Raw genomic sequence first — 27,413 nt, forward strand, 5'->3', positions numbered from 1 at the left:
CCCCACTGTTTCTTTGTTCTTCCTTTTGCTACGAACATACCCATAAAAGCCTTTTTTGTTGCTTTTTACCTCGCTAGCAAGCCTGAGTTCATTCTGTGCTTTAGCTTTTCTGACTTTGTGTCTACACGTGCTGGCTATTTGTTTGAATTCCTCTTTGGTGGTTTCCCCCCTTTTCCATTTTTTGTCCACATCCTTTTTTAATCTTAACTCAGTTAAAAGTTCTTTAGATAGCCACCCTGGCTTCTTTAGGCACCTTCCATGTTTCCGTCTCATTGGTATTGCCTGAAGTTGTGCTTTTACTATCTCCCTCTTAACAAACTCCCAGCCATCATGAACTCCCTTTCCTTTTAATATTACTGTCCATGGGATCTCACCCAGGACTTCCCTAAGTTTTATAAAGTCGGCTTTCCTAAAGTCAAGAAATTGAGTCCTAGTATGCTTGGCTGCTCCTTTCCGCTGTATAGTAAACTTCAGAAGAGCATGATCACTCGCGCCTAATGATCCTTCCACTTCTACCCCACTAACCAGGTCATCAGCATTGGTTAGGACCAGATCTAAAATGGCTGTTCCTCTTGTTGCTTCTCCCACTTTCTGGACAATGAAGTTGTCTGCAAGGCCAGTGAGGAATCTGTTTGACCTTATGCTCTTGGCTGAGTTTGACATCCAGCAAATATCCGGGTAATTGAAGTCCCCCATTACTACTATCTCCCTTCCTTTTGCATGCTTGGCCATCTGTTCCAGGAAGGCATCATCTATGTCCTCCGTTTGGCTTGGGGATCTATAGTAAACTCCCACAATGAGGTCCCTGTTATTCTTCTCTCCCTTAATTTTGACCCAAATGCTCTCACTTTGGCTTTGAGGTTCTAAATCTTGGATCTCTTCACAGGTATACACATCCCTGATATATAACGCCACTCCTCCTCCTTTCTTGTCTGGTCTGTTTCTCTGAAATAGATTGTATCCCTCCATTATTACATTCCAGTCGTGGGACTTATCCCACCAGGTTTCAGTGATGCCTATTATGTCATATTTAGTTTGCTGTACCAAGAGCTCAAGCTCATCTTGTTTATTACCCATGCTTTGCGCATTAGTGTACAGACATTGAAGTCCATTAATCATTCCCCCATGTCTCTTATTTAAGGATTTTTTCCTCCCACCACTAGGTCTGCGTGCTGTTTGCTCCATTTGGTCTATGACATTTGGATGATCATCTTCATCAATTGATAGACTCCTACCTTCAGGAGCACTGCCTCCCTCCCCCATGTTAGTCAGTTTAAAGCCCTCCTGATGAGGTTTCTGAGATTTTTGGCAAAAACATTCCTCCCAACCGTTGTGAGGTGCAGCCCATCGCTTGCCAGAAGTCCATCTTCAAGAAACTGCAGTCCGTGATCTAAGAATCCAAACCGTTCCTGTTTACACCATTTGCGAAGCCAGCTGTTCACTTCCACTATTTTTCCCTCTCTCCCTGGGCCACGTCGTTCAACTGGGAGGACAGATGAGATGACAATTTGTGCATTTAATTGCTTCAATTTCCTGCCCAGAGCCTCATAGTCTCTTTTGATCTTCTGGAGGCTATTGCTTGCAGTGTCATTGGTTCCCACATGAACCAAGAGGAAGGGGTATTTGTCAGTGGGTTTTATGATTCCTTGCAGTCGTTCAGTTACATCTTGGATCTTAGCCTCGGGGAGACAGCACACTTCCTGAGACATCTTGTCAGGCCCACAGATCACTGCTTCTTTTCCCCTCAGTAGGGAATCCCCTATCACCACTACACGCCTCCTCTTAGGTTTGGTCGGGGTTCTTCCGCGAGCTGTCCGTTCCAAGGTCGCCTGCACATTCCCTGAGGACTGACTTTGCTGCTCGTCTTCATATACCTGATCGACTGTAACGAGGGAGAGATCCTCAAATGGAGTCTGCTCTTCATCTTCCATGCTAGGGGAGAGGACCTCAAAGTGATTGTGTATTTCTAAACAATCAGAGCGAACCCTGGGCCTCCTACTTCTTTGCGTCACGTTTCTCCATATATCTGGCTCCTGTGTTGGTGAACTAGCCTCCTTCTCAGGGGAGTCCCCTGTCTCCTCCTTGGTGGAGACGGTGTGCTCTGTTGCTTCCAAGAAGAGCTCCAGCTCTCTAATTCTTTGGAGCGTAGCCACACGTTCCTCCAGTTGCTGGACTTTGTCTTTTAAGAGAGCAATCAACATGCAATTGCTGCAGGTAAAGCTGCCTGCAACCTTTGGCAAGATGGCAAATCAGCTAATGAATGTGGAAAGTTATTAGCATGGCAGTTGAAGAAAAGACAAAAATTAAACACAGTTACAAATCTTGAAGTGGATGGTAAGAACCTACAAAATCCACAGGAAATTAAAAATTGCTTCCAGAGATACTTCAAACAATTGTATGCACAAGGGCCACAGAATGAGACTAAAATCGATCAATTTTTGGAAACTAATGGATTACAAAAAATCTCTCAAGAGAATAAATTATTATTGAACTTTAGAATTTCTGAACAAGAGGTGGAGGGTGCCATTCAGAATATGCAACTGGGCAAGTCTCCAGGGCCGGATGGGTTAACCTGCAAATACTACAGAGCTATGAAAGACTACTTAATTCAACCGTTAAAGGAGGTTTGCAATGAAATTATGGAGGGGGAAAAAGTGCCGGAGTCGTGGAAAGAAGCCTACATCACGCTTATACCGAAAAATGGGTCTGAAAAGACACAACTTAAGAACTACCACCCCATATCCCTGCTTAATATGGATTATAAAATTTTTGCTGATATTTTGGCTAAAAGATTGAAAAAAGTATTAGCGGAAATGATACACAAAGACCAAGCCGGCTTTCTCCCTGGCAGATATTTGCGTGTCAATACCCCTCCCCCCCAGAAATAAAGACACAGGAGACGTTGATTAAGTTAATTGGGCATGAAAGGCCACAACTTTATTGATTAGAGAATTGAAGGTATTGGCCTTAGGCATTGGCACCTATCCACTACCCGGCATGGTGACCGGGATGGGTTAACACGAACCGTGGGGGTCCTGTTGAAGTACGCCAACTAGGATCCCACGGGTGTCACCGCTCGGGGGCGTGCCGGAGGCCCTTACCTTCCCAGGTTTCGGACAAGACAACGCCCCCCGGAGTCCTTTACCGGACTACCCCTTTTCTTGGGGAAGGTGATGGCGTACCTTCCCCCCGATCCATTTGCATAACAATTGAACCCCCAGTCAATGCCTAACCGCCAATACTAAAGAAAGTTGTGACGTTTGCTACGAGGTAGGCGAAAAAACCAAAAGGCCGTAAGTTCGCCAACTTGGAAAAATTCCTACCAGGCCCCTTGCGGCGACCAACCGAAGTCCATAGCAAGGTCATATCTACCTAAGCTAACCTATACCTAAGGGTGGGTGGGACGGGAAAACCTCTCAGCTGGCCAGGAGTGAAGAGGGTGGTCCCTGGGCGTGCCTGGCCTTAAGTATGCCAAGGCCACGCCTCCCCCAGCCCGCCGATTGGCGGACGGGTGGAAGGCACGCCCAGGGATTCCCCCAACTCTCGCGGGGGCAGCAGGCCAGCCCCCGCGCTTGGGGGGAGGGGCAAGACCGCAACCCCCTCTCTTCCCCCATGGGGTCAGAAATGGCTTTGCGTGTCAATACCCCTCCCCCCCCAGAAATAAAGACACAGGAGACGTTGATTAAGTTAATTGGGCATGAAAGGCCACAACTTTATTGATTAGAGAATTGAAGGTATTGGCCTTAGGCATTGGCACCTATCCACTACCCGGCATGGTGACCGGGATGGGTTAACACGAACCGTGGGGGTCCTGTTGAAGTACGCCAACTAGGATCCCACGGGTGTCACCGCTCGGGGGCGTGCCGGAGGCCCTTACCTTCCCAGGTTTCGGACAAGACAACGCCCCCCGGAGTCCTTTACCGGACTACCCCTTTTCTTGGGGAAGGTGATGGCGTACCTTCCCCCCGATCCATTTGCATAACAATTGAACCCCCAGCCAATGCCTAACCGCCACCCGAGCGGAGCTCGCCGCCAATACCTTCAAACCTGTAACCAACTCCTAATCCCTGACATAATGTCATCCAACCAAATATCGCTTCCGGCATCAGAAAGATGCACACCATCCTTTCTGTAGAGGGCCTCGTTGCTGAACTGAATGCCTGGGTGCCCTATGACGCACCCGCCCAGGGCTGCCACTCTACATCCAACTGCCCGCTCTAAAACTTTCCTAGCCTTGTTGACCCCCACTGGGCTCGCACAATCCCGCCATGTCCTCCTCTCCAGCAACGAGGACCATAAAATAGTGATGTTTGGATATGTTGCCACCAGCTCGGACAAATCGTCGAAAATGTTCCATCTCTTCGGACTTCCGGTGCACCGCGATCTCAGCGCAGGCAAGGTTCTTACCGGGAGGGAGAACCTGAGCTATTTTGGAGGGTGGGGGCAACTCCAGGGCGCGGAGACCCCCATAAAATACTTCTGGAGGGTGACCAGAAGGGCTGGTTCCCGGCACGACCAGGAAAAGATCGACCCGGCTGCCAGGTAGCCTCGTAAGAGGTGAAGAGAGTGGCGGAGAGATCTTGCAGGTCGAGGGACGCCATTACCTACCTCCAATTAGCGAAGCCCTAAGCCTGCAGTGAAAGCGGTTCACTCTCAAAACCAAGAACTCCGAAACGAAAAGAAAATACCTGAATTGGATGGTGGGAAAGCCAAAATAATAATAAGGAAGTCTCGGAGTAACGAAGAGAGGTGAACGGAGTTTAGCTAAAAGCCGAAAATCAACTTAGACGCAGCACGACGCCAGTACGGGAGGAAAGTGAAAGTAAGTTGCCTTGGCGGATAAGATACTTCCCCTCAATCGCTCCCTCAGGACAGCGGAAAATTTGTAAAGGAGGGTGTTTTGCTACGAAGAGGGAGGAAAAGAGGGGCCAGAGAAAACTTTTGGAGTGAGACGTCCCTGGGGAACGGAGGCGGAGAAGAGGAGAAGAGGCACTTCTTTACTCTGTGGGGCAGAACGAAAGGACTTTAAACCGGAAAAGAAACCCCCGCCGCCATTACTAAAATCTGAGCGTGGCAACGGAGTGGAGCGGAAAGGGGAGAGGTGAAAAAGACAGCGATACAGAGTAGTTGGGCTATTCCACCGTAGGTGACTTTTCTTCTACTTTCGACGCATTTGACTTCCTTTTTTTCCTACTTATTGGAGCAGGACTTGAGTAATGGAATTACTGCATGTTGACTTATATGAGTAACCAGAGCCTGACGAATTAAGATAAAGGGACATTCTTAGAAAGAAATTTGGACTTCTATCTTTTCTTTTTTTCTGAGAGGATTAAATGGAGTCTATGAACTATATGAACTATATGTGAGAGCAACTTAAGGAACTGGTGATAAATCGGAACTCATAAATTATATGCAAGAACAATTTAAGGAGTTGACGACACCTAGTGGTAGGATGGAGATTGCTTAACTCTTTGGTGGATCCACGGCCCCCTCTCCTTCTATTATCTTCCTGGGTTTTCCTGCGCGTCTCCCATTCCTCTTCTCCTGTTATGCGACTTTCTTTTTTTTTTTTTTTTCCTCTTCTACTAACTACACCTGAACCTTTATTCGACCAAGTGGATTAGTTTGATTAGAGGCGAGAAGAACAGCCAGCTGAGGAGTATTTGGACTGGAGGGATAATCCTGCAGAACATCATGATCAGATTTTTATAGAGACTGTAAAGGGAATATAATACAAATATAAATATATGTATAAAGGTTGGTAATTAAGGGGTGTGAAGGTTGGAAAGTTGACATAGTGAAAACTACGAAGAACGGGTACAAATAACAAAAAAGTAAGAAGGAAGTTGGGTGAGAAAGGTACGGTTGGGGAGGAGTGGAAACATAAATTTTGTAAGATGTCGCATACAGGAAAGAAGGGAACAAACGGGGGAACTCCTAGCGATAGAAGGGGATCGAAACAGGAGGTGGACTTTAAGACTGATATTTTGAAGGCGCTTGCTGAGATCAAACAGAGTCAAAATAATGTAGAATACAAATTAGAACAAGTAGATAATAGGATTGGAAGAATGGATAAAAAGATGGACGAAACGGTGAACGAACTCAAAGGTCAGATAAAGGAAGTTTTTAGGAGAACACAGCTCAATGAGGAAGGATTAAAAAGGACCAGACTGGAATTGAAAGATATTAAAAGAGAGAAGGAAAAAATGAAAGCTGAAGTGGTGGATTTAAATAAGGCACAGGAGGAGATGAAAGATATCATAGCAATGAATGAATTGAGGCAGAGGGAGGTGAATTTAAGATTGAGAGCGGTGCCAGAGGTACAAAATGAGAATATTAAGGAGAAATTAATAAAGGAAATAGCGGAATGGATGGGAATATCAGCTGAGGAAATGGCTAAAAATGTGCAGAGCGCATTTAGAATGCGCATTAACTCAATAAGAGCAAAGAAATTCACAGGCGATTGCCTAATTACGTTTAAGGATAAAGAAATGAGGAATAAGATTTTACAAAGGAACAGAGAAAAGAGGTTGAATATAGAGGGGAATTATATTATCATCTTTAAAGATATTCCAATCAGGTTACTTAAACGAAGAGACTCCTATAAATCACTGGTGCAAGCACTGAAGAAAAATAAAGTCGAATTTAGGTGGGAATTCCCGGAGGGGTTATCATTTACATACAGAGGTAAGAAGCATAGGTTATCAAATCAGGAGGAAACCGGGAAATTTCTGAGGAAATATAAAGAGCTAAAGGTGGAGATGAATGGAGGGGGGGGAGCGGAAGGAAGAGTTTCAGGAGAATCTGAGGCAAAAGAGGAAGAAGAGGAGGGGGGGAGTGGATCGGACGAAGAAATAGAGGAAGAGGTAGAAGAGGAAGACCCAGGGAATTTGTAAAGTAAGGAACAGACATTATGGGGTTAAAAATCTGGAGCTGGAATGTAAATGGGATGAATGGGAAGGAAAAGAGGAATAAAATTGAGCAATATCTGAAAAGGAAAAATTTGGATATCATTTGTCTCCAAGAAACGCATATAGCCAGAAGGCATAGGAAAGTGTTAATTAATAGGAGGTTGGGGAACGAATTTGAGTCCTTGGACAAGGAGAAGAAAAGAGGGGTGATATTATATATTAAAAATAAGATCGAAGCCAAAGTAATATTCAAAGATGAAGAAGGCAGGATAATAGGGGTCCGTATTAACTGGCAAGGAGAAAATTTGGTTGTTATTGGGATATATGCTCCAAACGACAATAAGTCAGAATTTTTTAAAAAGTTGGAAGAGAAAATATGTGAGTACGCTGATCAAAAAATTGTTCTAATGGGTGATTTAAACGGGGTGGTTTCACTAGAAGCGGATAGGTGTAGGGAAGGAGGAAGTAAGAATGGGAAACTACCAAAATCTTTTTTCTCAATGGTTGAAAATGGTAATTTGATAGATATATGGCGTTTGAAACACCCACTAGATAAACAATTCACCTTCCACTCTGAACCAAATAAGTCGATGTCACGTATCGATCAGATATGGATCTCAAGCGAACTATGCCCAAGAATTAAACTAATAGAAATAAGACCAAGTGTAATTTCAGATCATAACCCGATAGAGTTAGAATTAAAAAGCCTGGAGCCAAGAACTTTTAGATGGAGATTAAAGGACTATCTTCTGGAAGACCAAAAAATTGTCGAAACTGCGCAGGAAAAGCTAAAGCAATACTTCACTGAAAACTGTGGTAAAGGAACAAAGATTAATGTAGTGTGGGACGCAAGTAAGGCAGTAATAAGAGGCTACTTTATCGAGCAGAACATAATTAAAAATAAGAATAGAGAGAAAGGAAGAGAGGACATTCTGAAGCAGATAATGATAAATGAACAAGAATTGTCTCAGAAACCCAACTGTCAAAAAGCAAAAGAAAGAATTAAAATCCTGCAAGCACAATTTGCCACAATAATCAATAGAGAAGTGGAGTGGAACATTAAAAGATTAAGACAAAAAAATTTCGAGTTTTCAAACAAATCTGGCAAGTGGCTTGCATGGCAAATCAAAAAGAGAAAGGAACAGACTACAATAAACAAAATAAAAGTGGGAGACGAAGAGAAAACTGACCATAGGGAGATTAGGAGAGAGTTTCTTAATTATTACAGAAGTTTATATTCTAAAAAAGAGAGAATCAGCTTAAGGAAAATAGAGAGATTTCTGAAGGACAAAGGAGTGCAGAAAATCTCAATGGAGGACAGACAACGATTAAATACTCCCATTGAAAGTGATGAAATAGAAGATGTAATTAAAGACTTAAAGAGGGGAAAAGCTCCGGGTCCCGATGGATTCACTGCAGGCTATTATAAAGAGATGAAACCCATTTTGGTGGGACCTTTAAAAGAAACTATAGACAATATTCTAAGGAAAGGAGAACTCCCTGACACCTGGAAAGAGGCATTTATTACATTCATCCCCAAGCAAGATGCAGATCTAACCCAGGTCAAAAATTATAGACCAATCTCACTGTTGAACATAGATTACAAAATATTCGCAGGGATCCTGGCAAAAAGGTTGAAAAGGTTGTTATCAGAAATTATTCATAGGGACCAAGCAGGATTCCTGCCAGGTCGGCAGATGAGAGACAACACAAGAATTATAATTGACATGTTAGAATACCTATCTGCCAGAATTGACAAACAGGTTATAATGATGTTTGTTGATGCCGAGAAGGCATTCGATAATGTTATTTGGGACTTCATGCTGAAAAATATGGAATATATGGAGGTGGGAAATGACTTCTTTAATGGAGTGAAAGCCATATATACAGATCAGAAAGCGAAGCTGATTATCAATAATATAGTAACAGAAGAGATAAAGATACAAAGAGGAACAAGACAGGGTTGTCCACTCTCCCCGCTTTTGTTTATATTGACCTTGGAAGTTCTATTAAATTCTATAAGACAGAACCAAAGAATAAAAGGAGTGCAAATTGGAAAGAACGAATATAAGATCAAAGCCTTCGCAGATGATGTAGTAATAATGACAGAAGAACCAACAATTGCGACAGGAGAAATACTAAAAGAACTAGATCAGTTTGGAGAGGTAGCAGGGTTCAAAATGAATAAGTATAAAACAAAAATAATAAGTAAAAATTTGGATCAGAAATCAACAGAAACAATTCAACAGCAAACGCAAATAGAGGTGGTTAATAAAGTGAAATATCTAGGCATCTGGATAACACCTAAGAATATAGATTTATTTAAAAACAATTATGAACCGGCGTGGAGGGGAATAAAAAGAGATCTGGAAATTTGGAGAAGGCTGAATTTGTCATTCTGGGGAAGGATCAACACGATCAAGATGAATGTGCTTCCAAGATTGATGTTTTTGTTCCAATCCATCCCTATAATTAAAGGTAGCCGAATCTTCAAAGAATGGCAGCGAGTGCTCTCGAGATATATCTGGCAGGGAAAGAAACCTAGGATACAGTTCAAATTACTAACAGATATAAAGGAAAGAGGGGGTTTCGCTTTGCCGGATATAAAGTTATACTATGAGGCGGTTTGCTTATGTTGGGTCAAAGATTGGGTAAAGTTAGAGAACAGAGAACTACTTGACCTGGAGGGCCATGACAACAATTTCGGCTGGCATGCCTATTTATGGCGGGATAAATGGAAAATATACAAGGGTTTTAGGAACCATATCTTTAGAGGGCCATTAATTGAAACATGGGAAAAATATAAAAATCTGCTGGAACCGAAAACACCACATTGGCTTTCGCCTTTGGAAGTCATGTGTGTGAAGACTACCAATATGAGAAGCAACTGGGCAACATATAATCAGTTAATAATCAAAGAGGAGGGGAATTGGAAGATACGTCCATACGACCAGGTCAAAGAATATGTTTATGATTGGCTACACCATCTCCAGGTGAATCAAATGTTTAGAAAGGACTTTAAGGAAAGAGGCTATGGAGAGAAGGAATCTAAGTTTCAAACAGAGATTATAAAAAAAGAAGAGAAAATTATATCGAAAATGTATAGGATATTGTTAGATTGGAATCTAGGAGATGAGGAAGTGAAGTGTGTGATGATCCGCTGGGCAAAGGATGTAGGACATAATATACTATTTGAAGATTGGGAGAAACTTTGGAAGGAAGGACTTAGTTTCACGGCATGTATAACGATAAAAGAAAACGTAATGAAGATGTTTTACAGGTGGTATTTAACACCTGTGAAACTATCGAAAATGTATAAGGTGAATAACAAGTGTTGGAAGTGTAAGGTTAGTGTGGGCTCCTTCTACCATATGTGGTGGGAGTGCGGAAGAGTGAAACAGTTCTGGGAAAAGATTTACACGGAATTAAAGAAGATCCTAAAATATACGTTTTCAAAGAAAGCAGAAATCTTTTTATTAGGTATATTAGGTCATGAGATAAGAAAAGAAGACTGTAAATTAGTATATTATGCAGTTGCAGCGGCAAGAGTAATGCTGGCCCAGATGTGGAAAAAGCAGGAAATTCCAACGGTGGAGGAGTGGAGATCAAAGCTGGTAGATTATATGGAATTGGATAGACTCACAGGTAAAGTAAGATATACAAAAAACCAAAAGTTCACCAAGGATTGGGGAAAATATGTAGATTATCTGGAATTCATTAACCAAGGGAAAATAACGCTAAAGGGATACAGAGACGTACTGTGAAAAAATAAGAGTTATTGTCGAAAGATAATAGGAGATTAAATAATTTAGGAGGAAAATATAAACTAAGAAATGTATATGAAGAGATATAATGACAATATAGACTAAGAAATGTGTAACTTAAAGTATTACTTCGAACGATTTTGGGAGTAGCTAAAGGAAGTCTAGAAAGCAAAGACCAAGATATGTGATGGATGTAAATATTTAGTTTATGTATATATATATTTTTCTTTTTTTATCTATTGTACTCTTACTTTGTCTCTTATATTGTATTGTACTTTTATTTTTCTCTGTCTGTATGTGTGTATATATATATTTTCCTTTTCTTTTTTTATGAAGCAAAGCAATAAAAAACAATATGGGAAAAAAAAAAGAAAATGTTCCATCTCAGATCAATGGCTTTACGGTAAGCCAGATCATTTTCACCCAACTGAATCACCAGGGCATCGGGCGGCCCATCAACCGCGGCCCTCGCCATCACCACTGGTTTGAATTCACTCCAGCGCATCCCTCTACGAGCTATCCAAACCAGTTCCACGTTAGCAGGTAAACTCAAGTTGCTGCCCATTCCAGAACTCAAGGCACGATTCCTGGCCCAGTGAACAATACTGTGGCCCACCAACCAAATGCACACTCTCCTGGGATCTGCAAGGTAAATGGACAGGGGAACAGAGGTCAGGGGTAGCAGTCCTGGTCATAAATTGTTTCTGACATAAGCCTTATACGCATTAGATTTCCACCTCCCCAATTCTTTTATCCTTTCGGTGGAAAGCCCCATGTGCACCGCTGTGGTGGCCGCTCCAATACGGAAGGAATGGGCTGCAAACTCGAGTGGCGGTAAACCACATGCCGACAATGCCAACCTCATCACCCTGGTGAATTGATGCCTAGTCAGGGGGGATCCATCTGCGTGCAACAGAAGTGGGCCGGGTCCTTTCGGCCTCAGGTACAAGAAACGCCGCGTATCCCTCACTGGACAGGGGCCTTTACTGTGAACTGCTGGGAGCCGAATTAGGGCCCCCTTGCCCTGCTGATCCGTCTTTGAGCTCCGCACCCGGACAATGAGGTCGTCTCCAGAGAGGGTCAGATCACTCATTAACACACCCCTCTGCGAGTGGGTGCCCCCTCCTTCGCAGACCACCTCGCCCACGCGTAGAGCACCAAAGAAAGATATGGAATACGCGGCCGAGAATAGGCGCGCCTCGTACTTCGACCAGCATATAGTTCGCAGTGATTTGTGTATCCGTGTCAGTAAATCATATGTAATGGGCTGCCTCCTGTCCGAGCTGGGGGGGTGCTGCCTGCGCCATCCCTCTAGCGTTTTACGCACAATGAATGCCGCACACGGGTCGGTTTCAAAGAAGGCTTTACAAAAGTATGAAATCCCTGCGGACTGGATATTAAGCGTTTTTGGGGCCCTGTCTAAATCCTTCAGGTGCGCCAGGTAGCGGAGGACCTCCCTGGTAGTGGGGGTAGCGCGATGACTTGAGCCAGGAAAGCTCATGCAAAACCTTAAGAAATCGGCCCAAGCCTTCCCGTACGACCTCATCGTGGATGGGGCTACAGCCCCGAATACTCCCTTCATAATTTCTCGCTCCCAATCCTCCAGAGGTGCTCCGGGAAAGGCATCGATGATTGCTCCGAATCCGGCGCTAATAAGCGGAAGCGCTCCATCTGGAAACGAGATAGAGCATCCGCAATGTCGTTATTAATGCCGGGCACGAATTTGGCCGAAAAACATATATTCTGTTCCAGACACAACAAGACAAAGGATCGTAATAGGTTTCCCACTCTGGACGACCGAGCGGACTGCCTGGAGAGAACCGCTAAAACTGCTTGGTTATCGGTATTGAAACATACCCTGTGGTTGCGGAATTGGTCTGCCCACAGGTGTACAGCCACCACAATAGGGAAGAACTCCAAAAATGTAAGGTCCCGAGTAATGGGCTGGCCATGCCAGTCTGGGGGCCATTTTTCAGCACACCACTGGCCACGAAAGTAGACCCCAAAACCCAACGACCCGGCTGCATCTGAATGAACTTGAAAGTCAGAGTTGAGCACCAAGGCATTCTGCCATAATGATATACCATTGTACTTTTCCAGAAATTGTAGCCAAATACCCAAGTCAGCCTTAACTTCCTTGGAGAGGCGTACCCGGTGCTGAGGAGCTTTCAGCCCGGCCGACAGTCTAGCCAGGCGGCCGCAGAATGGGCGGCCCGGGGCAACAACCCTGCACGCAAAATTAAGGTGGCCTAGCAGGGATTGGATTTGTCTTAGGGTAACTTTCTTGAGAGGCAAAAGTTGCTGTATCAGAGCCTTGAGGGATGCTAGCTTTTCTCGCGGCAACCTGGAATTCTGGGCCACTGTGTCTAGTTCGATACCCAAATAAACCAAAGAAGTGGCTGGACCCTCTGTTTTATCGGCGGCTAGGGGTACCCCTAGTTCGCCGGCTAGGGACGTGAGAGCCTCGAGCAAGGCGGAGCAGCGCGGCTTGCTATCTGCTGCCAAAATAAAGTCATCGAGATAATGAGACACACCCGCGGATCCCGTTCTGAAGCGTAGGGCCCAATCTAGAAATGTGCTAAAGGATTCGAATGCTGCACAAGCCACGGAGCAACCCATGGGCATAGCTTTGTCAATGAAATACGCATCCTCAAATTTGAAACCCAACCATTTGAAATCATCTGGGTGTACAGGGAGAAGGCGGAAGGCTGACTCAATATCACATTTTGCCAAAAAGGCCCCTCGGCCAAATTTACGAATCATTTTGACGGCCTGATCGAAGGAAGCGTATCTCACTGTACAAAGTTCTTGAGGAATTGAGTCATTGACCGAGCCTCCCCTTGGGTAGGAGAGGTTATGAATCATGCGGAATTCGCCCGGGGCCTTTTTTGGTACTATGCCTAGCGGAGACACGTGAAGGCCCTCAAAGGGTGGTTCTGGAAATGGCCCGGCTACCCTACCAGCTCCGATTTCTTTATCTATCTTTTTTCTGACTATATCGGGCCTTTCCCTGACTGATTTCTGATTCCCTGCCTCCCTAGTGTTGGGGGGGGTAGCCACCGGGATTCTGAATCCCATTGAGAACCCCTCCCACAGGTATTTTGCCGCTGTCTTATCTGGGTACTGATCCAACAACACTTTGAGGGGCTGCAAGCGGATGGGGGAAAAGGCCAAGCAAAGATTAACGTTACTGGCGGTTGCTGGTTCCTTGGGCGGCAGCACCGGGGGCACCCCTGCTGCTGTTTTGGAAGTACCCCCTGCCCCCTCGAAAGGGCTGTGGCTTGTTTTTAAAGCACGCGGATGCAGGGTGATTACCCCAGCACCGCTCACATTCGTGGAGATACTTACAAAAGGGGCGTGAACAAACGCCCCTGTTGAATTCCCAACACTGGCACCGACGCTTTGTCTCAGTCTTACCAGCCTTGACCGCGTCCAGACTTTTCTTCTCAATGTAGGGATTTACATCCTCGCCCCAGAAGTTAGGGTCCGTAAGGTCCCATCGTGTGGTAGGATGTAGGGAGGCATTTCTCCGGAAATTCTCATCATAAGTTAATGCTGAGTTTTCTCCCGCGAGGGCTCGGGCGCGCCTAACATGAGCCTGGTATGCAACTAAATCCATGGCTCGCTTGGGATACGCTGCGCATACCACGCCCATGAAGACCTGGTACCCATCCAACCAGTTCTCGAAGGTGCGCTCTGCTCTAGGCGTGCGATATCTCCTCTTACCATAGGAGTGACGCTTTTCACCTTTACCGGTTACTTTGGTTGGAGGGAGGAGGGAAAATATATCCACGTAATCCCCATTGAGGATCTTATTCCTCTTCCTTTTGGACAGATGGTTCCCCAGGATAAAATCGGTGGGCTGATTGGTAGCGACCTTAACGTCTTCTACCAATGCCCCGTCTTTCCACTCTAGCACCCCATTGAAGGTTTTCCGGTGAGAATTGGCCCTCCTTTCATGGGCCCACAGCGGGATCCCGTGATTATTCTCACCAATACCCCAATAGCCATCCATCGAACCCTCGGAATCAGAATCTGAAGAGGACGTACCTAACTCTTCCTCGGTCTCGGAATGCTTGCACCTTTTCTTCTTAGCCGAGGTGTGCTTCTTTTTAGCTTTCCTCTTACCCCCTTGCGTCTCACTATTAGAGGCGCTGGCCGTTGTCTGAGGCGATTGTGGATCCTCACGCTCTTCCTCAAGGCTGGAACCTGCGCTGTCCTCAGTGGAACTATGCGTAGCCTGCTGGTCCTGAAAGACACTAGGTGTACCTATCGCTCGTGAGGTGGTGCTGCTATTGCTCCCTTTTTCGTGTGCCTTAGCTTTGCCGCTGCCCTTTGCTGGCGCCTTGCCCTTTCCGGCTCCTTGAGCAGCTTTTTTAGCTAGGGCGGACCTAGCCCTGGTATTGGGGCGGCCCCCTGCAGTGGTATCGGATTGAGGACCTGCAGCTATAGCAGATGACGTACCCAACTGCCCCTGATTCGAAGGCAGAGTGTCAGGAATCACGTCCTGCGATGGCTCAGGGGCTGGCAGCGCCAAAGGCCCCGGCTTACACTTTTTATAGAATGTTTCAAAAGCCATGAAAAACTGGGCAAAGGCTTGTGGGTCACAGGGCATGGCAGCCATTAGCGCGTTACCATTGGCCGCTGAGGGTGCTAGCTGGTTGGCAGAAGTAGATGGCTGCTGATCCCCGCCGGAAGCCATAATGAACTGTGCGCGATTCTTGTTCAGTATTGCCAACACAGCACCAAGGCTTGGACTAGCAAAATTTAGGATCTGTATATTTTATTTTATTTTATTTTATTTTATTTTATTTTAATTTATTTATTTATTTATTTATTAATTTAATTTAATTTAATTTAATTTAATTTAATTTATTTTATTTTATTTTATTTTATTTTATTTTATTTTATTTTATTTTATTTTATTTTATTTATTTATTTATTTATTTATGAATGAATGAATGAATGAATGAATGAATTACCTATTGCAGTGAAATGTAGTTCAGTATTATCTACACCATACTGTTCAGCAATTCCACCCCCTGGTTGCACTACCACCTTGGGACGGGCTAGCTGTGACCAGAGTGCTGATAGCAACCACTGGCCCAGCTGTTGAGACACTCAGAGAAATTCAGGCAAATAGCACACAGTTTGAATGATTGCTAAAACGGTTGCCTGCGAAAGTATTAAATAAGTCCCACTTATAAATGTAAATCACAAAAATAACTATGTGTTTTACTTGCCTGAGCTACTCCTCCTACCGGTCAATCTCAACATATGAGACTAAATGTGCAGATATTATACTATGCAGTAAAACAATAAAATGAAATATATTCCACCTTTATCTAGTAATCTGATGTTAAACTTTTCAACACCTGGTCTCCCATCCAATTTGAGACCACATCGGACCCTGCTTAGCTTTGCAAATGTGCTAGCAGTTTATTGCTGCACCACCAGGGGGACTCTCCAATCTTGAGGGAAACAGGAGCTTAACTTCCAAGAGGCAACAAAAGCTTAGCTAGTATTTTAGCTGCTAAAGCCAAAATACTATCTAGCACTACTAGGCAAATAAGCAAACCTGATAGGCACACAACCACAGAATAAAATAACTAGGAATTAAATCACAGGCTGCTGCCGAATTAAAGGAATAAAATAACTAGGAATTAAGTAATATAAGGAACAAAATAACTAGGCAAATAAGCGACCTGATAAGCACACAATTACAGGCTGCTGCCGAATTAAAGGAACACAATAACTATGAATTAAATACACAACCACAGGCTGCTGCCGAATTAAAGGAGTAAAATAACTAGGAATTAAGTAATATAAGGAACAAAATAACTAGGCAAATAAGCGACCTGATAAGCACACAATTACAGACTGCTGCCGAATTAAAGGAACACAATAACTAGGAATTAAATCACGGGCTGCTGCCGAATTAAAGGAATAAATTAACTTAGAATTAGGTAATTAAAGGAACAAAATAACTAGGCAAATAAGCAACCTGATAAGCAAACAATCACAGGCTGCAGGCAAATTAAAGGCATAAAATAACACTTCCGATAAAGCTGCTAATATCACTCCTGCCGCTAGATGGCGGAGTTCACCAGGAGTTTGCTTGCAAACGCTGGAAGAAAAGCTTACAAACGCTCCTCAAATTGAAAATAAATGTGCAGCCCTACGATAACCGGCAGCAGCCAATGATGCTGCAATGCCCAATGAAAATATCTATAAGTTCAGAGGAATAGGAAGGCAAGAATTTAACGATCAAAAGTTATTGCCAGGCCCTTGCCCTTAAACAAAATGGCTGCCCCTGTCCTCACACGTGGTTGCCCAAAATGGCGGCCAGTGCACTCTGCCCTATCTCAAAATGGCCCCTCAGGCTTCAGCACGTGGCGTCAAAACAATGACGCCCTGTGGTTTGGGCCTCCCCAAAATGGCGGTAGGAAGGTGGGGGTGGTCGCTGTTCCGCCCTCAGTTGAAATGGCTACCAAGCCTTCACCACAAGGCTCCTCAAAGTGGCGGCCGGAGGGTGGATGAGGTTGCTGGTCTGCCCTTAGCTAAAATGGCTTCTGAGCCTTCACCATGTGACGCCCACAAGCTTCTATAGCAACCAGCACGGAGATCCGCAGAGGTAAGGGGGTAACGGGGGAGAGAGAGAAAGGAAGCTGAAAAATAAACCGCTAGCACCAAGCAGACAGGGTTCCGGCAAACAAGGATTCAAGGATTTGCTTTTTAAAAGGACAAACAAAAAGGGGGGGGGAGGAGGGCTAAAGGAGGCTAAAGGGAGAAGGACGCACGAAGCGACAGCAGGCGAGGGGAGGAATCGGCTCCAAAGAGCAAGGAGGTTTAAATGAACCGCACAGAGAAGGGAGACCCGGCAAGCGCGTGTTACCCTTTCCAAGCGCGTGGAAACCTCTCAGCTGGCCAGGAGTGAAGAGGGTGGTCCCTGGGCGTGCCTGGCCTTAAGTATGCCAAGGCCACGCCTCCCCCAGCCCGCCGATTGGCGGACGGGTGGAAGGCACGCCCAGGGATTCCCCCAACTCTCGCGGGGGCAGCAGGCCAGCCCCCGCGCTTGGGGGGAGGGGCAAGACCGCAACCCCCTCTCTTCCCCCATGGGGTCAGAAATGGCTTTATCAAACAATATGAGGAATATAATTGATATTCTGGAAAAGCTACAAGTTAACATTAACTCAAAAGCTGTTTTGATATTTATTGATGCAGAGAAAGCCTTTGACAATATATCTTGGAGTTTTATGAAGAAGAATCTTCAGGGGATGGGGGTTGGAGAAAAATTTGAAAATGGTATAGGTGCGATTTATTCAGAACAAAAGGCTAAATTAATAGTTAATAACACAGTTACAGAAGAGGTTAAAATTGAAAAAGGGACACGACAAGGCTGACCAATTTCCCCATTGCTTTTTATCTCGGTCCTGGAGGTCTTGCTAAACATGATTAGAAGGGACCAACAGATTCAGGGTATTCAGGTTGGTGACAAACAATATAAACTTAAAGCTTTTGCAGATGACCTAGTTTTGACATTGCAGGAGCCAGTTCCCAGTACTAAAAGGGCCTTAGAACTAATCCAGGATTTTGGTCAGGTGGCTGGCTTTAAACTGAATAAGTTAAAAACTAAGGTATTGGAGAAAAATTTAACGCCAATAGAGAAAGAAAAGTTTCAGAAGGAGACAGATTTACTACTGGTAAAGAAAGTAAAATACCGGGGGGTGAATATGACTTCTAAAAATGTTAACTTATATAAAGATAACTATGAGAAGTGTTGGTCAGAAGTGAAAAAGGATCTGGAAATTTGGTCAAATTTAAAGCTTTCCTTACTTGGACGAATTGCTGTCATCAAGATGAATGTATTGCCGAGAATGTTGTTTTTGTTCCAATCATTGCAAATTATTGACAAGATGGACTGTTTCAAGAAGTGGCAAAGGGACATTTCTAAATTTGTCTGGCAGGGCAAAAAGCCCAGAATTAAATTTAAGATACTTACGGATGCAAAAGACAGAGGGGGATTTGCCCTGCCGGACCTTAAGTTATATTATGAAGCAGCAGCTTTTTGCTGGCTGAAGGAATGGCTACTTCTGGAAAACACGGACATTCTAGATTTGGAAGGGTATGATAATGCATTTGGGTGGCATGCGTATTTGTGGTATGGTAAGGTAAAAGCTCATAAGGCATTTAAAAATCATATTGTCAGAAAAGCATTATTTAATGTCTGGATTAAATATAAAGATTTATTGGAGAATAAAACCCCAAAGTGGTTATCGCCAATGGAAGCAAAGGCCATGAAAAGATTTAATATGGAGACCAACTGGCCAAAGTACGGGGAAATTTTGGAGCAGGAGGGTGATAAATTGAAATTGCAGAGTTATGAGAAACTTAAAGATAAGGTGCGAGATTGGTTACACTATTTTCAAGTAAGAGAGGCCTATAATTTGGATAAAAAGATTGGCTTCCAGGTGGAAAAATCAAAATTAGAAACAGAATTGTTAGAACCCAATGCTAAGATATTATCAAGAATGTATAACTTGTTGCTGAAATGGAATACTATGGATGAAATGGTAAAATCTGCTATGATCAAATGGGCACAAGATGTTGGACATGATATTATGTTTGCTGACTGGGAACAGTTATGGACCACTGGTATTAAATTTACGGCATTCAATGCCTTAAGAGAGAATATTATGAAAATGATGTACAGGTGGTACATGACACCAGTCAAGCTTGCTAAAATTTACCATTTGCCTGACAATAAATGCTGGAAATGTAAAGAAACTGAAGGTACATTCTTTCACCTTTGGTGGACGTGCCCAAGGATTAAGGCTTTCTGGGAGATGATCTATAATGAAATGAAAAAGGTATTTAAATATACCTTTCAGAAGAAACCAGAGGCCTTTCTCCTGGGCATGGTCGGCCAATTGGTGTCAAAGAAGGATAGAACTTTCTTTATGTATGCCACAACAGCAGCAAGAATTCTCATCGCAAAGTATTGGAAGACACAAGATCTACCCACCTTGGAAGAATGGCAGATGCAAGTAATGGACTATATGGAAATGGCAGAAATGACCGGCAGAATACGAGATCAAGGAGAAGAGCGGGTGGAAGAAGATTGGAAGAAGTTTAAAATCTACTTACAAAAACACTGTAAAATTTTTGAATGTTGAGGACATTGAAATGAAATGAAGGGGTTCTAGTGAATAAGGTAAATAAGAGTATGAAAGAAGGGATAGATATTGGACGAAAATTTGAACAGTACAATATGTGAAGGAATTGTTAAAGGATAAAAATTAATAAGAATGAACTTGCTAAATTAATTTCAAAGTGGAATACAAGAAAGGAAGTGTTGTGTATTGAGTCAAAGGATTTTATATCTGTATTATTATTGTCTGTATTTGCATTAGGGTAAAGTAACTGCCTTTTGGTTCCAGAGGGTACAGCTACTATTGGTTCATTTAAGCTGCTGTATTTGGATCCTCTGTCTTATTGGTTTCCTCCAAAAGGCAGGACTGTGATTGCCTGATATTGTTCCCTCCAAAATGTATCCTTTCTAGCTAGTTCCCTGTCCCTATAAATGTAGCTCTCCCCTCCTCAGGTCTCAGTCTTGTTGCTTTAATAAAGAAGTGTTACTAGAGAACTGTCTCCAGCATATTATGTCAAGAGAGCTGAAATCACAAACCCCACGTCACAACAACTGGCGACGAAGGTGGGATCCGGAATGCTGAGAAGCGGTTAAACGCAGCCCTGCCTCAGAGTCCGGATTGTAGCTAAGAACAAGACTCACTGGCCAGCTGAGAAGACGACCCTGCCCACAGGACAATGGAGAGTCCAAGGGTATTGGAGCCCTTCCAGCCATCAGAGCCCCACACGTGGGAAGACTATGTCGAACGCTTCAAGTTCTTCGCAGTGGCTCAAGGGATCACCGATGCCAGCAAAAGAAGGGCCACATTCCTGAGCTACTGTGGGCCTGAGATCTTCAAGCTGGCCAAAGCATTGCTTGCCCCAGCGAAGCTAAGTGAGACATCTCTCAAATATATTCTTGCCTGCCTAACAAGCCATTTAGCGCCTACTGAGACCAAGATGGCCCGGCGGATGGAGTTTCATAAGAGGCAGCAGCGTGCTGGGGAGTCTGTATCTGCATTTCTAGCTGAACTGCGGAAGCTCGCTCAGCACTGCGACTTCCAAGATCTGGAAGAGACTCTCCTGGATCGGTTTATCGGTGGTCTGAGCAGCAAGAAAGCCAGAAGACGCATCGTAGCTAAAGAAGAGGTTACCCTTGCTTCAGCCTTGAAGGAGGCCACCGCCACAGAGAATTATGAAAGAGAGGAGCTTGATGCCAGTCGCAGGGCCCCTAAGCCACAGATAGAAGTTGCGCATGCCATGGACGAGCTAGAGGCTACTTTGAGCCAGAGCCCAGTCCGTGGGGTCGAGTCAGTGCATCAGGCCTGCACAGTGCACAAAGATCACCGAGGCAGGTGCCCTGGTTGTGGCGGAAACCATGAGTGGAAGAGTTGTCGTTTCCGGGATGCTATGTGCCGGACGTGCGGAAAGACAGGTCACATCGCCAGGGTCTGTAGATCGGCGGCGTTGGGAGCGACAGGAGCACCTAGACTGGAGCATCGCAGATCGCCCACAGCAAACCATGTTCTAAAGGACTGCCACTACGTAACGGAGATCAACGGGAGGGTCGTGCAGTTTCCAGCGCAAGGCAAGGCACACGTCAAGGTGAAGATTGAGGGTCAGCTGTGCGACATGGAGGTGGACTCCGGATCTGGATTCACTATCGTGTCGGACCAGACCGCGAGGACATTCTTCCCCAGGAGTAAGTTGCCCCCTCTGGAGCCCTTCCCGGCAACTTTGCAGTCATACTCAGCGGGCCGCATCCATGTCATGGGAATGTGTGCCGTGAGAGTACAGTTCCGGGACAAACAGGCGGTACTCAAACTGGTGATTGCGAAGGGCAGTCGCCCCAGTCTCCTGGGCACTGACTGGTTCCCTGCCCTGGGACTGAGTATATCAGGGCTTAATTCAATCCAAACCTGCCCTGAGATGAGTGAGGCATTATGCAAAGAATTTGCTGGTCTCTTTAATGGAAAACTGGGTTGTTATAAAGGGCCCCCAGTTGACTTCGAATTGGACCCTGGGGTGGCCCCAAGACGACTCAAACCAAGGCGAGTGCCATTTGCACTGCAACCCAAGATCGAAGCAGAGCTGGATAAATTGGTCAAGCAGGGAGTTCTCTCACCCGTGGACTCCGCTAAGTGGGAGACTCCAATCGTCACGCCCCTTAAAGCAAATGGGGAAGTCAGGATCTGTGCTGATTACAAATGTACTATCAATAAGGCACTCAGGGGAAACTCATACCCCATTCCAGTCGTATCACATCTGTTGGCTAAACTGGCTGGGGGCAAGGTGTTCGCCAAAATTGACCTGGCGCAAGCTTACCAACAGCTGCCAGTAACCCCACAATCAGCGGAAGCACAGACTATTGTCACACATAAAGGGGCGTTCAGAGTTAACAGATTACAATTTGGAGTTTGTGTGGCCCCAGGGATTTTTCAAGGGCTCATGGAACGCCTGTTAAGAGGTCTGCCGGGGGTCTTGCCATTTTTTGATGACGTTTTGATTGCTGGAAAAGACCCACAGGAACTGGTTGCGCGTGTCCGTGCAGTGTTGCTCAAGTTCAAGGAGGTGGGGTTGCAGCTAAAAAAGGAAAAATGCAGTTTTGGGGTGCCAACTGTGGAATTCTTGGGGTTTAAAATTGATGCATCAGGCATCCACCCCACAGATGCTAAGGTTAAGGCCATCATCGAGGCACCACGACCACAGAACAAGACGGAGTTGCAGTCATTCCTGGGACTTATTAACTTTTATCATTCGTTCTTACCCCAGAAAGCTTCAGTAGCTGAACCATTACATAGACTGTTGCAGAAAAAGAATGTGTGGCGATGGGGGCAGGAGCAGCAGAAGGCTTTTGACTCCTTGTGAGGAATGCTGAGTAGCAAGAGCGTCCTTGCTCATTATGATGAATCGAAGCCGCTGGTCCTGGCATGTGATGCCTCTCAATACGGCCTGGGGGCGGTGCTGAGTCATAGGGAACCGGATGGGTCAGAAAAGCCCATCTCCTTCTATTCCCGTACGTTGTCGCCCACGGAGCGCAACTATGCTCAAATTGACAAAGAGGCACTTGCAATTGTGGCAGGAATCAAAAAGTTCCATGATTATGTGTACGGTCGTCATTTCTCCATTGAAACAGACCACAAACCACTGTTGGGGTTGTTCAACCCGAACAAACAAACGCCACAAATTCTCTCCCCCAGAATGTTGCGTTGGTCTATATTCCTGAACGGGTTCCAGTACACCTTGACCCATGTGCCGGGGAAACGGTTGTGCCACGCTGATGCGCTGAGTCGATTGCCCCTTCCTGGCGGGAGCAATGAGGATCCTGCTCCAGCGGAGCACATAATGATGCTGGAAACACTTCCGGGGGCTCCTGTAACGGCTACTGATATTGCTGAGAAAACGAGGAAAGATGCTGTTCTCTCCCGTGTGCTCACTTGGGTGGGGAGGGGGTGGCCAAGTGGTCCGCATGAAGACAAATTCAGGCCTTATGCGACAAGGCAGCACGAGTTATCCATGCATAAGGGTTGTCTCCTGTGGGGAGATAGGGTGATCATCCCAGCACCACTGAGAAACAGGGTTCTTGAGACGCTTCACATGGGACACCCGGAAATGGTCAGGATGAAGTCGCTAGCCCGATGTTATGTGTGGTGGCCTGGAATGGACCAGAACATAGAACAATGGGTACGAACATGCAAGGCATGCCAAGAGGTGCGGCCAGAAGTGGCCAGAGCACCAGTTCACTGGTGGGAGCAGTCCAGATCTCCCTGGAGCCGGCTGCACTTAGATTTTGCTGGGCCATTCCAGGGGAAGGTCTTTTTGGTTATCGTCGATGCATATTCCAAATGGTTAGAAATGGCGATGGTCCCTAGCATGGCATCAGCTGCCGTAATCAAGGTGTTGAGGCAGCTGTTTGCAACCCACGGGTTACCTGAGACCATTGTATCAGATAATGGGGCAGCTTTTGTATCCCAAGAATTCAGGGCATTCTTGGCTGATAACTTCATAAGAGGGGTCACATCCGCGCCCTTTCACCCATCCTCCAATGGGCAGGCGGAGCGTATGGTAAGAACAGCCAAAGAATCCATTGCGCGCTTAATGGAGGGTAACTGGTCAGCTCGCATCGCGTGAATGTTATTTTTGCAGCATGCGACACCGTGTACTGCGACGGGCAAGTCGCCAGCTGAGCTGCTCTCGGGTAGAAGATTGGTAACGGTGCTGGATTATGTCCACCCGGATAAAATGCCAAACCGTAATTCAAGAGCAAACCCCCAGGCTGAGACTGACACAACAAGGTATTTCGCCCCTGAAGATCTGGTCTGGGTGAGGAACTATTCACGAGGTTCGCGGTGGGTGGCTGGTGTGGTCACCCGGACTAGTGGACCTGTGTCCTATTATGTGACCTTGGAAAATGGGCAAGTTTGGAAGAGACATATAGATCAGCTGAGGTGCCGGGCGCTCAGCAGGGAGGAGTCTGATAATTCATCCCTGGCTAACGACGCAGAGCTGCAAGACCAGAGTGAAAATGGCCCAGAGGTGCAATCACCAGGGGCTTCAGCAAATGAACCAGGGTCTGCTAGTCCTCAGGATGACGAGGTACAGGTAGGGGACCCTGAGATGTCTGGGACTCCATCTGTTCCTGACGAAACCCCTATAGCAGCCCCCCTACCACAGGTGACACCCAATCCAGAACCGGCAACACCTGTTGTCAGGAGATCAAGTAGAAGTTGTAGGACCCCACAGTACCTGAGAGATTACGTCTGCTGTGCTCACTAGGGGGGGAGGGGTGTTGTGTATTGAGTCAAAGGATTTTATATCTGTATTATTATTGTCTGTATTTGCATTAGGGTAAAGTAACTGCCTTTTGGTTCCAGAGGGTACAGCTACTATTGGTTCATTTAAGCTGCTGTATTTGGATCCTCTGTCTTATTGGTTTCCTCCAAAAGGCAGGACTGTGATTGCCTGATATTGTTCCCTCCAAAATGTATCCTTTCTAGCTAGTTCCCTGTCCCTATAAATGTAGCTCTCCCCTCCTCAGGTCTCAGTCTTGTTGCTTTAATAAAAAAGTGTTACTAGAGAACTGTCTCCAGCATATTATGTCAAGAGAGCTGAAATCACAAACCCCACGTCACAACAGGAAGGCGGGTGGAAGTCAGGAAAATAAGGTTATGAAGGATAAGAATTTGAAAAGAGGTTTTTCTTTTTCTTTTTTAAGTTAAATTTTCAAGCTTTTTAAGTTTGTAACATTTTTCTTTTTTTATTTTTTGGTTGTATTTTAACTGCTTGTATTTGTTGTTTAAATGTTGGTATTTGTTGGTGTTTTGATGTTTGTTGTATGCATTGTTTTTCTATTGTAATTTCTCTCTTTGTAAAATCTAATAAAATATTATATAACAAAAAAAAAAGGAATGAAGAAGTGATTAAGAAGGCCCAAAAAACCTTGAGAGACTATTTTGAGATAAATATGAACACCACTGTTGAAAAAAGAGTAATTTGGGACACAAGTAAAGCAGTTATGAGAGGGTTTTTGATACAACAGAATGCAATTAAGAAGAGAGCCCAAAATGAAAAAAAGCTAAGATTTTGGAGAAAATAAAGGAAGGAGAGAAGAAACTGAGAGTGAAACCAAAGTCGCAGGAGATTCTGAAAGAGGTAAAGTTATATCAAGTACAATATATGAAAATGATGAACCAGGAAATAGAATGGAAAATTAAACAGATGAGACAAAAGACATTTGAATCGGCAAATAAATGTGGGAAACTGCTGGCTTGGCAAATGAAAAAAAGACAAAAACTTAATACTATTACGAATTTGGAAGTGGAGGGAAAGAACCCAGTGGAGATCAGGAAGTGTTTTCAGAGGTATTTTAAACATCTATATACACAGGAGACCCAGAAAGAAATGGACATTGATCGATTCTTGAAAATAAATGGACTACAAAAAATCTCTCAAGAAAATAAGCTAATGTTGAATTATAAAATAACAGGCCAGGAGGTAGAAGGAGCCATTCAGAACATGCAATTAGGCAAATCCCCAGGGCCAGATGGTTTGACCTCAAGATACTATAGATCTTTGAAAGAATGGTTAGTACAGCCTTTAAAGGAAATTTGCAATGAAATTTTGGAAGGGAAAAAGGCACCAGAGTCGTGGAAGGATGCTTATATTACACTTATACCGAAAACAGAGTCTGAGAAAACACAGCTTAAGAACTAGCGCCCCATATATTTGCTTAATGTGGATTACAAAATTTTTGCTGACATTATGGCTAAAAGACTAAAAAAGGTACTAGTAGAAGAAATTCATAAAGATCAAGCGGGCTTTCTCCCGGGGAGACATTTGTCGGACAACACGAGGAATATAATTAACATTTTAGAAAAACTACAAGTGAAGATCAACAGCAAAGCAGTTTTGATATTTGTGGACGTGGAGAAAGCCTTTGACAATATTTATTGGAGTTTCATGAAGAAAAATTTACAGGGAATGGGGGTAGGCCAAGGCTTTGAAAACGGTATAGGTGCAATTTATTCAGAACAAAAAGCTAAATTAATTGTGAACAATGTAGTCACAGAAGAGTTTAAGATTGAGAAAGGAACACGACAAGGGTGCCCAATCTCTCCATTGCTTTTTATATCGGTCCTGGAGGTTTTTTTAAATATGATTAGAAAGGACCAATTGGTTAAAGGTATACAAGTCGGAGCTAAACAGTACAAATTGAAAGCATTTGCTGATGATTTGGCATTGACATTACAGGAGCCAGAATCTAGTACTAAAAGAGTATTGGAATTGATTCAAGAATTTGGTCAGGTTGCGGGATTTAAGTTGAATAAGCTGAAAACTAAGGTTTTACAGAAAAAATTAACAGTGATTGAGAGAGAGAGGTTTCAGAAGGAGACAGGATTAACATTGGTTAAGAAAGTGAAATACCTAGGGGTTAACATGACTGCTAAGAATGTGAACTTATTTAAAGATAATTATGAAAAATGTTAGACAGAAGTGAAAAAGGATTTAGAAATATGGTCAAATTTGAAGTTATCATTGCTAGGCCGAATTGCTGCGATAAAGATGAATGTATTGCCAAGGATGTTGTTTTTGTTTCAAACACTGCAAATTTTGGACAAAATGGATTGTTTCAAGAAGTGGCAGAGAGATATTTCTAGATTTGTCTGGCAGGGCAAGAAGCCTCGAATAAAATTTAAGATACTAACTGATGCTAAAGAAAGAGGTGGATTTGCCCTGCCAGACCTTAAGCTTTATTATGAATCAGCTGCATTTTGTTGGCTGAAAGAATGGCTGCTTCTTGAAAACACGGACATTTTGGACTTAGAAGGTTTTAATAATGTCTTTGGATGGCATGCATACTTCTGGTATGATAAGGTCAAAGCACATAAAGTGTTTAAAAACCATATTGTCAGGAAAGCACTGTTTAATGTCTGGATAAGATATAAGGATTTGCTTGAAAACAAAACTCCAAGGTGGTTGTCACCAATGGAAGCAAAGGCTCAGAAAAAGCTCAATATGGAGGCCAATTGGCCGAAATATTGGGAAATTTTGGAACAAGAAGGAGACAGATTAAAACTGCAGAGTTTTGAAAAACTAAAAAACAAAGTGC

General features: G+C 44.3%; 1 protein-coding gene across 1 annotated transcript in view; it reads right to left on the bottom strand.

The window, feature by feature from the left end:
• Positions 1–1,116: 1,116 nt before the first annotated feature.
• Positions 1,117–27,413, bottom strand: part of LOC309333216 (uncharacterized protein) — a 385,031-nt gene continuing 358,734 nt past the window's right edge. Inside the window, exon 2 of the mRNA XM_081846635.1 lies at positions 1,117–1,679. Within this exon, the coding sequence (XP_081702761.1) occupies positions 1,269–1,679 (411 nt within the window). The 3' untranslated portion in view covers positions 1,117–1,268. The remainder of the gene's footprint in view (positions 1,680–27,413) is intronic.

This window comes from Podarcis erhardii (genome assembly GCF_964252035.2).
Source record: "Podarcis erhardii genome assembly, chromosome: W".
In the NCBI taxonomy this organism is placed as follows: Eukaryota; Metazoa; Chordata; class Lepidosauria; order Squamata; family Lacertidae; genus Podarcis; species Podarcis erhardii.